The following is an 11198-nucleotide window of genomic DNA, read 5'->3' on the forward strand; positions in this document are numbered from 1 at the left end:
AGCTTCTGCCGCTGGGGTTAGATGCTTGCAGAGACTCCATCTAGTCATCGTGCCTCCTCTATGAGAGGTGTTTCTTCATATACTCAGGACTCTGGGATTTCTACCACTTCCTCCTTCAGCTGCCTTACCTTTGAGGCAGTCCAGGAATAAGACTCCAGTGGAACCCTCTTTGGAATCCAGAATGGAAGGATACCAAGAAGAAATGGTTCTCTTTTTTTGCTGCCATCTCTCTCTCTCTCTCTCCATTGCTCCTTACTCACAACTTCTCTCCGCCTGATGTTCAAGATTACAATTTCAGCACCAAATGCAGAATAATGTAAGCACCCCTTGAGCCTACCAAATTTCTCCTGTCATTTCAGGTTCCCAGCTGCACTCCGGACCCTACTTTGTGCCATTATAGCTTCTCCCCATCTTTCTATACTGCCTCCTCCTTGCTTCCTAGTGTATTGTTACCCCAATTATTAATTCAAGTAAATACTTAAGACCACTGTGTCTAGCCCTACAATAGCATCAAAATCATAGAGGTTCAAGGACCCTCCCAAAAATAGCCAAGATGAGATAAGATGGTACTTATCCCACACCAGTTTTCTCTCCAAATACAGAGACCAAGACTGTCCTTGGACTCTGAGGGAGAAAGCAGTTATAGCTCTATCTCCCCAGATGACCTCATATGGGGGACTCTGACTGTAGCAGCCACCTCATCAGTCACCCATTTCCTTAACCTTTCCTTTCTACCCCTGCCTCTGCTCTCCTTATAACACTCATGGATAACTAGGAGCAAAAGATTATCCCATGACCTAATTATGATCATGAAATAATTACCAATCAAACCCCTGCCTCAAGCAAAGATCATTGCGCTCCTGTAATATTCCAGGCCCTTCACCAGTTCATGGATGGATTTGTGGCACTGTAACATCCCTAGAATCTCTCCTCCTCTTGAACTTCTCCCATCAGGAACAATGCCCCCATAAGACCTAAACTTCATCCTTACAGAATGGCAGAAAGTTCACAGTCCAATTCTACCTTCCAACCCCCAGCTTTCTTTATACTGACTGGCATCCCAGGGTTGGGAGATGGCCAGGCCTGGCTGACCCTAGTGTTTGGGCTCATGTATCTGCTGGCCCTACTAGGCAATACAACACTTCTGACAGTGATACGAGTAGACTCTACATTGCACCAACCCATGTTTCTACTCCTGGCCACTCTGGCAGCTACTGACCTGGGTTTAGCCACATCTATAGCCCCAGAGTTGTTGGCTGTGCTGTGGCTTGGACCCCAACCTGTACAATACACTGCCTGTCTAATCCAGATGTTCTTTGTCCATGCACTGACTGCTATGGAATCTGGTGTGCTTTTGGCCATGGCCTGTGATCGGGCTGTGGCAGTGGGGCGTCCACTACACTACCCTATCTTGGTTACTAAAGCCCGTGTAGGCTATGCAGTCTTAGCACTGACACTGAAAATTGTAGCTGTTATAGTGCCTTTCCCTCTGCTGGTGGTACGATTTAAGCACTTTCATGCCAAGATCATACACCATGCATATTGTGCACACATGGCAATTGTAGAGCTGGTGGTGGGTAACACATGGGTCAACAATATGTATGGGCTAGCACTTTCACTGGCTGTGTCTGGAGTAGATATTCTGGGCATTGCTGGATCTTATGGGCTCATTGCCCATGCTGTGCTTCGGCTACCTACTCAGGAGGCCCGAGTAAAGGCCTTTGGTACATGCAGTTCTCACATCTGTGTCATCCTGGCCTTCTATGTGCCTGGTCTCTTCTCCTTCCTCACACATCGCTTTGGTCGTCACACTGTCCCAAAGCCAGTGCATATCCTTCTGTCCATCATCTATTTGCTGCTGCCACCTGCCCTCAACCCTCTCATCTATGGGGTCCGCACCAAGCAGATCAGGGATCGATTCTTAGAAATGTTCAAATTCAGAAAAAAGCAGTTTTGATGGACCTTGAAGTAAACAGGGTAGGGGAAATCCCTTGGAGCAAAAGCTGGAGTCTGGGAATGTGGGTTATACTGTCATTGTCCTATATGCATAGAACTTTGATGACTCAAAAGGTATTTTCTGTGACGCCCTTAGTGTGTATATCACTGGCACCTGTAAACTTTGGTCTACCCAGTCATATCTCTTACTTGAAATGAGGCAAAAGCAGGGGCTACACATTACCATGAAGGGAAAATAAAGGAGATGAAGGAACTAATTGAGATTCTAAGATCTAGTCTATTGGAGAATTTCCCTCTCCTGCTCAACCCTATCCTTTCAACTGAAGTCTCACTCTGCTTCTTAGATGTGTAGGTACTTGTCTGTAGTTACACCCTTGTCTGTACCTGGAGCCAGATTCTGCTTTCAGTCTGTTCTAAAGATGCTATACAAACTTACACTCCACATTGTAAGAATCTGAAAAATGCACCCTATAGAGCCAATTAAGCCAGCATATAGGACTTAAGATACTCCCAATCAAAAAATTCTCTTGGTCTCATGTGTAATCACTACTTTATCTTCCTTCAGTTCCAACAAAGACCCCCAAAGCAATAACTACAACTTCTTTCTCTGAGGCTGTGATTTTGGGAGTCAGGGGTCCAACTAAAATAATAATAATAAAGCTGATATTTAAAGGGTCATTATGATCACTTGTCAACCTGCCCTTTTGTGTACCCTCATGCAAGAATGTAAAATCCCTATCAGCACTCTTCTCTGTCTTGCTCATTGCCACTAACAGCATGTGATACTGGTGCAATATGATGAAATGGGAATATTTCATGCTGCTGCAGCTGCCTAACAAAATAATACAGGGGAAGCAACATGGTATTGCCCAATGGAGGAAGCCCGTTTTCAGTTAAGGCTGGACAATGGAAGGAGTAGTATCTAACAGGCAGGGAGTCATAGCTGTAAAATCAAAGAAAACTGCAGTCATAACCACAATATTGGTGTTAGTTATGGAAACCTGAACAAAGAGCTGGACCAAGCACCATGAGATACCACACAGAGGAGGTAGCTCCAAAACTGAAGGACATTAATCATTTCTAGGGCTAAATGGGGTCTTAATAGACTCCTATAAACAAGGAAGAGGTACCTCAAAATGTCTGCATGATTTCAAAATCACACTGAATCTGACTGGGTGAAGAGAGCATCTATTCCACATGGTTCTTAACCTTCCTAAAACTGCACCCCTTTAATACAGTACCTCATATTATAGTGACCCCAAACCATAAAATTATTTTCATTTCTATTTCATAACTGTAATTTTACTACTGTTATGAATCATAATGTAAATATCTTTAGAGGTAGAGGGTTGCCAAAGGGGTGGTGACCCATAGGTTGAGAACCACTGGTCTAGTCAACGGTGTATGAATTCAGTCATTCTCAAAACTAACCTTTTTCATGCAGTTGTAAATTTAAAAGTCCTCTACAAAAAGATTTTGTAAAATGCTAACAAAATATTAGTCCTGAATTGGAAGAGATGGCTCTGGGAAACACTCATTGCCTGCAAGCATAATGACCTCCATTCAGATTACCAGCACCTACATAAAAGCCAGGTGCGAATCTCTAAGTCCAGCTCTGAGTAGGAGGAGGAGGAGGAGGAGGAGGAGGAGGAGGAAGAGGAGGAGGGGGAAGAAGAGGAGGAAGAGGAGAAAGAGGAGGAGGAAGACAAAAAGGAGACAGATCCCTGGAGCTCCTAGCCAATCAGTAAGGTTGGATTCAGTGAAAAACTGCTTCAAAACATAAGGTGGAGGATGACAGAGGAAAACACCCACCTTCAGCTCTGGCTCCTTTGTGCATGTGTGTGCGCACACAGACATAATGAACCTGATGGACCACAAGCTATGGTATCCATATACTTCTCTTACGAGAGTTCCCTTTGATCTAGTCTGAGAAAATAACTGAGATGTGAACAAACAAATGTATGGCAGTAGGATATTTATTACATTATTATAAAGAAATATAAAGAAATTCATGTGTGATAGTCTCAAGTCACACAAACATACACACACACCATTTTCTTCTCTGATACATTGAAAGAAAAATCATGTGCAATCAATGTTCATGAGCAATGAGTCTGTTACCATCCCGCCATGGGAAGATAAGGCACCTTCAACTCTTAGCTGTGCACAGTTCTCCCAGTTTGCTTGTTCCAAAGCTGTGTGCTGAGAATGTTTTTTTCTTCAAGCCAAAAATCTAACACATTTGTGTATCGATGATCTTCCATATATACCTACCATGAGATATGTTCAGAAAGCTTTGCCAACACTCTCATTCTGGTTCTTCATAATAACCTGAGAATTAACTATATGCCCACTGCCCATCACCTATACTTTCAAAATAAATAATCTCTGTAGAAACATCTTTTCCATAACTTTGGCCCCAACCATTATGACCCTATTTATAGTCTTTATTTCACTTACTGTAAATGTTCACATATTCAAAGAACATGAACGGTATCTGAAAAGAACAATAACAGGTTTGACTAGAGGGCATTGCCCTGAATCTCAATGGGGGCATTCCTAAACATATGAAATATTATTCCCTTTCTGTAAACTTAGAAATTCTCAGCTTTATTACATATTTATCCCTAAAAGTTTAAAATAAAGCATCAAGAGTTTGTATAGTTATCCCTGCAGCCTGAAGCAAGAGAACATTATGGATCCTTATCACTCTATATCTTTACTGTCAATACTACTTTATGCTACGATGAGATTCACGCAAAGAATCCCATGTTCTCTGCATAAACAGTCCTATTTATTTTCCATACACATCACTCTCATATCCTCAAGGCAATCAGCACCTCTTTCCAAAGATAACCACAGAATGGTGCCACATGGGAAACAAATCCTAGAAAGATATGGCCCAAACAGTCTGACCTTCAGGCTCACCAACTCATTCGTGACTTAGTTACCATCTGTTTTCCTTGAGCATCTTTCAGTCTCAGACTCTCAGCAAAAAGGAAAAACAGACTTACTCAAGTTAAGGTATAGCATCACAGAATTTAGGAAGCTTAGAAATTCATGGGAATTGGAAGGCAAGAAAAGGGCAGAAGATGAGGACTTCCAGCTGAGTAGTTTATTAGAACCCAATCTAACCTCTGAACCATGTCCATGAGCAAAAATTCTAAGAGCTTCTGCTTCCTATTTGACTAATAAGCCATCCCTGAATTGACCTCATATATGTCTTCTCATTCTGGACTCCCCTTGTCATCTATCTGCATTTGCTTCTCAGTTAGCTGTACTTCTTACACTGCAGAGGTGCAAAGGGACATGATTCTGCCCTTTCTACTTGTCTCTATCTGTCTCTTATTCCACCTCAGTGTTCCTCATCAAAATTTCTTTCTGGGGGAACAGAGTTGCCAACTACACTACACTGTATTTCTTTTCCTTCTCAACCAAAATGAAAGGATGGTATATATCTTCGAATGTAGCAATTAAGTCAGAAGTACACAAGTGGGAGGCCAGCTTCAGTAACACAGTGACATGCTGGATCAGGAATGGAGAAAATGCTTCAGCAATTAAAAACATTGACTGCTCTTCCAGAGGATGAGGGTTCGATTCCCAACACCCACATGTTGGCTCAGAACTGCCTCTAATTCCAGTCCAAGGAATCCAATGATCTCTTCTGTCCTCCACTTGCACCAAGCACACACACACATGATGCACAGCCAAACATGTTGGCAAAACACCCAAAAACATTAAAACTTACATCTCTAATTAATATGCAAGATGGTATTGTGTGAGGGCCTTGCCAAATAGGCACAAAAAAGAAGGAACTTGGTTTCGTCTGTCTTAAGAAACTTGAGGTTTCTCATTTGGACTGTTGTGGCTTCTCTTGCAGCCTGACCACTTCCTTCTCACATGTGTTTCTGTCATTACACACTGAAGTGAGCAGTGCAACACCACCAAGAGGATCATCAGCATTAAGAGCTGGATCCCTAGATCTGTTGTTAACTACTTACTGTGTGTTGTTGACTAGTTTTTCTGAACCTTTTCTTCACTATAAAGTAAAATAATAATATATACTTCAGAAAAGAAGCTGGCAGTAGTGCACACCTGTAATCCCAGCACTCGGAAGGCTGAGGCAGGAGGACTGCTGTGAAATTCGGGCAGCTTGCAGTTAACATAATGAGTTCGGAGACATTCTGGATTACACGGTGAGGCCCTGACTCAAAAACAAACACAAAACAAAAACAAGAAATATCTAAAAGGATCATCTAAGATAATACATTTAGTATTGGACACACACCCTAGCACTGAAAAGTTCAACAAATATCTGACATTAATTCCTCTCCTGAAAACAGGACCGCCCAAGTCTACTGTCAAGCATTTGCTCACAGAACTGGCACCTGTCTGTGCATTAGTACTGCTTGAGGAGACGTGCCTTTGGCTTGAGACCAACTGTACTTCCTTTGGACAGTTTCCTGATAACACTTTCCCATCACTGCTATATCCTTCTGTGTACCTCAAGCTGGCTCTGAGTATAGGCAGCTTTGCAAGACAGCATTTCTCTCTAGGTCAAGCTGTAACAAAACACCCCCTAGACAGGAGATCTCCAGGAGACCTCAGAAACAGTAAGACAAAAGTGTTGAGTGGGAAAATGGTTACTAAAAAGTTCTATAGTAATTTTTTTTTAAGAGTCATCCTTATTATGCAAAACATTAGGTGAGCTCTCTGGGCAAAGGCACAAGGGAAAAGAGTAATAATGAGAGTGGGAGAGAAACTACTACACTACAATTGGCCTGCAACAGGAATGGAACATGAAGAAAAACTTCATGTTTACCTGGGTAATTCTGGCTTCCTGAAAATTCCTGCCAGTTACTAAGGGAACATAATTTCATCTAGATCTTACTCTCCACATTGCTTGCTCAGCCTAACACACTCCCACACACACCTGCTTTCTACCGCATTTACAACCCACTCATTAATAACTGGTTTCAACCTAGGAGCTTTTAGAAGTTAGGATTCCCAGGCATATCCCCAGATGAATTGAATTGTAATTTGTAAAAACAGGAGACAGGTATCAGTAATTTTCAAATTTCCCTGGTAATTTGTAAGTTGAGAATCCCTGTGGTGGTGGTGGTGGTGTTCTGTCGTTTTTGTTGTTGTTTTTGTTGTTGTTGTTGTTCTTGATGATGATGATGATGTATTTTTCAGTCTAAGCCTTGATCTATACTTCTATGTCCTTCCAGACCCTAATGCAACCTCAAAGAGAAGTAATCCACAACTAACTAGATAGCAGTAACTCTAGTAAAGCAGTTAATAAGAGGAGTGATCCTACCCTGTTTCCTTAAAGAACTCAAACCAAGAACTACAGATGAGACTGGGACAGAAAAGAATATGTTGCATTTTCCTCGCCTGAAGCAATATAATGACCACTCCAGGCTGAGGCAGAAGACCATGAGGCCATGAGGCAAGACAAAAGAAAAAAGTGAGTGAAAAGAGGAGAGAGATGAAAGAAGAGAGCATCTTTGCACTGTTTAAGGACAGGGCAGGGCAGGAACATAAAGGGAAAGTAAAACAGCAGACAGTAATAGAAATGGGAAAAAGAAATAAAAATTTGTAAATATTATGACCCACAGGCTGCAATGAGGCTAGTGGAGTTAGAGTGTTCTCTGTATCCAAGGCTCTATCACCTAGCAGGGCCTCTATGACCTCATGCTAGAGTAGCCCAAGGTAGGTGGGCCCTAGCTCTCTGGGCAGCTTGGGGGTTCCTGCAGCAGCCATTACCTTGCCCACCCCCTCCCACTCCCCACTATGTTGGTCAGTACCCCCCACCTCCTAACGCTGGATGAAGCAGATGCCACTTGGGCCCTCATCAAGGATAAGGTAGGTAAAGTGAGAGGGCTAAGGAGAAAGTGGCAAAGTATGACCAGGCTGGGTCTTAGGTGGTTTCTGTATAGGAAGAGGTGGGAAATCTAAGACAAGAGTAGCAGTAGCAATCAACTTATAAAAGTCACAAAATACACCTGAATGAATGAACAATGGGTAAATGAACAGCAGTAAATTTAAGATGAAAACCAAAATCCATGAGAGAAAAAAGGGAAAAAAATGTGTATTTTCCATCTTAAACCACCATCTTAGAGCAGCATCCAGCAGACTTAATGGCATTAACTCCCATTGCTTGGGAATATGCTAGCCACAAAGGCAAGGGAGGCAGGAAAAGAGAGAAAGGGTCTTCCCAAGATTAAGACTAATTGGTTTCAACAGTGCTGAAGTCTGTACCTATACTAGACATGCTAAAATGACATCCTAAGTGAGGTGTTCCACTATAGAAAAGAAAAAAGAACTCTCCTTATATTATCTCAGTGAGTAACTCGGGGCAGAGATACACAGAATAAATGTGCCAACTTCAAGCAAAACAGGGTACCTCTGAGTGCTCTGATTTCTTTCTTTCAATACAACAGGCCAGCACTTCAACACTGCTTTAAGTTACAAAGTAAGAGCAGAGCAGCTTCAGGGGTCATTGGGTAAATTCAGTGTAAAAACACAGATATGTGGAATCTGGGAGATAAAAGGTAGATAACTTAGAACTTCTGTGTGGTTTTGTAATCTAGCATAACTGAGAACCAGAAGGCTCAGCCAAGGAAATCTGTAATGGGTCAAAACTACAACAGCTAAGTTACTGACTACTAAAGAGGCTCTTGCCAGGTTCCCAGGTACTCTCGTGAACTGGTCAAAAATACCCCCCCAAAATAATAATAATAAATAATAAGAGCAAACTTAAGGAACTGGAAACCCTAAACAGATATTGGAACAATACAAAGATGAGACATCAGACACACATAGAAAGAACTATCCCCTTGTAGCTAGAGTAGAAAGCATGTAAGAGGTAACTGATCCCAAAAAAGGATAGACATTATAAGCCTACATCTGTGTATCTATTTTTCACTAATATTACCCATATAACCCATCACCTAGGCATGATCTTTGAAGAATCCTTTTTTCCACATCCATAAAGAAACCAAGTTCTACCAATTCTGTGTTCTCAACTCTTACCCATTATTTAGTTCAGGAACTAAAGTTGTGTTTTGCTTGCAATTATTGCAACAGTCTTAAGTTACTTCTCTTTCCTGCTTTATGCTTATTAAAAAATCAGCTCTCTTCTTCCTAGTCCCATCTTCCCACCATGGGCCTATAACTGGCTACCCATTGGCCTCTGAATAAAACAGACATTTATGAAAGGCATACACATGACTTTCCATATCCTACTTTCTGTGTGCCTTTCCTCTTCCTTCCTTAAATGCAAGTAATATGAAATTATGTGTTCTTAAATGTTCCTAAAGGTTCAGGGATTTTCCCTGGCTGACCATTCTGTCCGGAATGCTACTGCCCAACCTGTTAATTCCTCCAAAGCTCAAGTACTGCCACCTACCAAATTCCTTTGATCATCTTTCTATCAAAGACAAAGGCTTTTAAATCATTTGTCCTTGACACATCCTGCTATTATTTTACTTAACTACTATTCACATTTTTGTTCCCTCCATTAGCCCAAGGTACATTAGTATAAAGACAAGGTCTCATTCTTTCATGTATCCAAGTATTTACCAAAATTTGGCACAAAATAAGACATTAGATTCTTCTACAGGGAACTGGGAAATAAGAAACGGATCTGTTAGTATACCATAGCAAAGTACTTAAAGAGTGAACAATGGTGGGTAGGTCAATTTAGACAACACAAGTTAGACAACCTCTGACCTTAACTCAGCCCCTGACTTATAAACTGGCCACCTGCAGGTCATCGAGGAGCGTTTTGGGTCCAATGTAGTGGCAGTACCTTTCCTGTCGGATGCAGCCTACTATGATCTACTGGGTGTGCTAGTGAAACAGTCCCGTCCAGCCCACACCCGCCTGGCTTTGCCAGGTCGTCAGGGCCGAAGGGCACTGAAATCAGTAGGGCTGCTACCAAATCTTCTAGAACAGGCAGGGTCTGAGGGTGTCTTTGCCCACTGCACTCGGGAATACTCACCAAATGGCCGAGCAGAGACAGCCTATGAAGAAATGCGAATGTTGGATGGGCAGCCCTGCAGGATTCGCCTACATATGGGAGGTCTGCGCAAGAAAGTTGCTTTCCTGCTGCTACCACCAGGGCAGGTGAGCCTACAGCAGAATCTTCCCTGGCTCCGAAGCACTCACAGCATCTATGTCATCTACCAGGTCTTCTCCTGCACCTGGCTGCAGCTAGGGCTTTTGCCTACAGCCCGTGAACCCCAGCTGCTCCGATTACAGCGGTCACTACCTATTGCTTTCTCCTGCCTCAAGTTTTCACTGCAGCCCAAGGGTGTGCTGGGACCGCAGAAGTCTCTGACCAAAGACCCATTGCCCCAAGGAGCCAACTGGGTTAGACCTAGCCTTAGCATCATATCAACTCTGGCCCCCACATCAGTACCTGCTGATACCCATGAAGTTGCTGATGTACCTCCACCTGTCCCAGCCCCACCTACACCACCTCCCCAAGAAGGGCTAGAAGGCAGACCCACCAGATTCTCCTGTAAGGGTCGAAACCCCTTCCGGAGGGGCCCCTATATGCTTTCAGGTACTGCTAGGGGAAATGAAGATGAGGAATGGGAAAGACCATTGGAGGGAGAGGGTACAGGGAATATAAAAAAGGAATGGGTTCAGCAGCCCAGAGTTTATACAGGACCTTCATGAAGGACTGAGGGAGCCAAGGGGAGGGTGAGGTGGAAGCATGGTTGTGGTAAGGTGGCGGGATGGGGGTGTTGTAGCACAGAGAATCAGAGGGAGGGACTAGGGAGGAAGACCAGGGCATGAGTCAAGCTGTGACTATCCCCAACCCTAGCAGAGAACTGGCTCTTCAGCCCCCGCAACCCCCCACCAGGAGCCCAGGGTGGGGGCCCCGGGGACCCCGACCGGCACTCCATGTCCCTGCCCCTGCTGCAGGGTCTGTCTTCGGAGTTCGACAGCGACGAATGAAGCTGAGGCAAGAGATGCAGGGGGCAAGGCCCCTAAGATCTGGCATAGGGATACTGGTCCCCAATAAACACCAGCTGCTGCACCCTGGGCCTGTGTGCTTCTTCTTCCAGGGTCCAGAAAGATGAAGTCTCCATTTTCCCCTAAGCATCAAGTCCTCTCACCTTCTAACAGTAAAAGGGCTATCTTGAAACCCTATCATCAGTGTTATTACCAAAGAGAAAAATGCCCCTGATGATTCCCCCACCTATATACAACCTTCATAGGGCCAC

The 11198-nt window shown here is 43.4% G+C and overlaps 2 protein-coding genes across 5 annotated transcripts; both read left to right on the forward strand.

Annotated features, from left to right (window-relative positions):
• The first annotated feature begins 813 nt into the window (after positions 1 to 813).
• Positions 814 to 1989, forward strand: LOC116100787 (olfactory receptor 52W1). Its single transcript, XM_031384520.1, has one exon. It carries the CDS (start codon positions 995 to 997, stop codon positions 1955 to 1957), a length of 963 nt encoding a protein of 320 aa, XP_031240380.1. The 5' UTR covers positions 814 to 994; the 3' UTR covers positions 1958 to 1989.
• A 5135-nt stretch (positions 1990 to 7124) lies between these two features.
• CUNH11orf42 (chromosome unknown C11orf42 homolog) lies at positions 7125 to 11188 on the forward strand. Of its 4 annotated transcripts, none has more exons than XM_031387723.1 (3): positions 7125 to 7824; positions 9733 to 10486; positions 10897 to 11188. In XM_031387723.1, the coding sequence occupies exons 1-3, from the start codon at positions 7753 to 7755 to the stop codon at positions 11052 to 11054; spliced, it is 984 nt and encodes a 327-aa protein (XP_031243583.1). In that variant the 5' UTR covers positions 7125 to 7752; the 3' UTR covers positions 11055 to 11188. The 4 variants fall into 4 exon arrangements, with proteins under 4 accessions (XP_031243583.1, XP_031243581.1, XP_031243585.1 ...); XM_031387721.1 differs by having other exon boundaries at positions 7126 to 7824; positions 9733 to 10531; XM_031387725.1 differs by having other exon boundaries at positions 7127 to 7824; positions 10796 to 11016.
• The last annotated feature ends 10 nt before the right edge of the window (positions 11189 to 11198 follow it).

The sequence above is a fragment of the Mastomys coucha genome, unplaced genomic scaffold, assembly GCF_008632895.1.
Source record: "Mastomys coucha isolate ucsf_1 unplaced genomic scaffold, UCSF_Mcou_1 pScaffold21, whole genome shotgun sequence".
NCBI classification, from domain to species: Eukaryota; Metazoa; Chordata; class Mammalia; order Rodentia; family Muridae; genus Mastomys; species Mastomys coucha.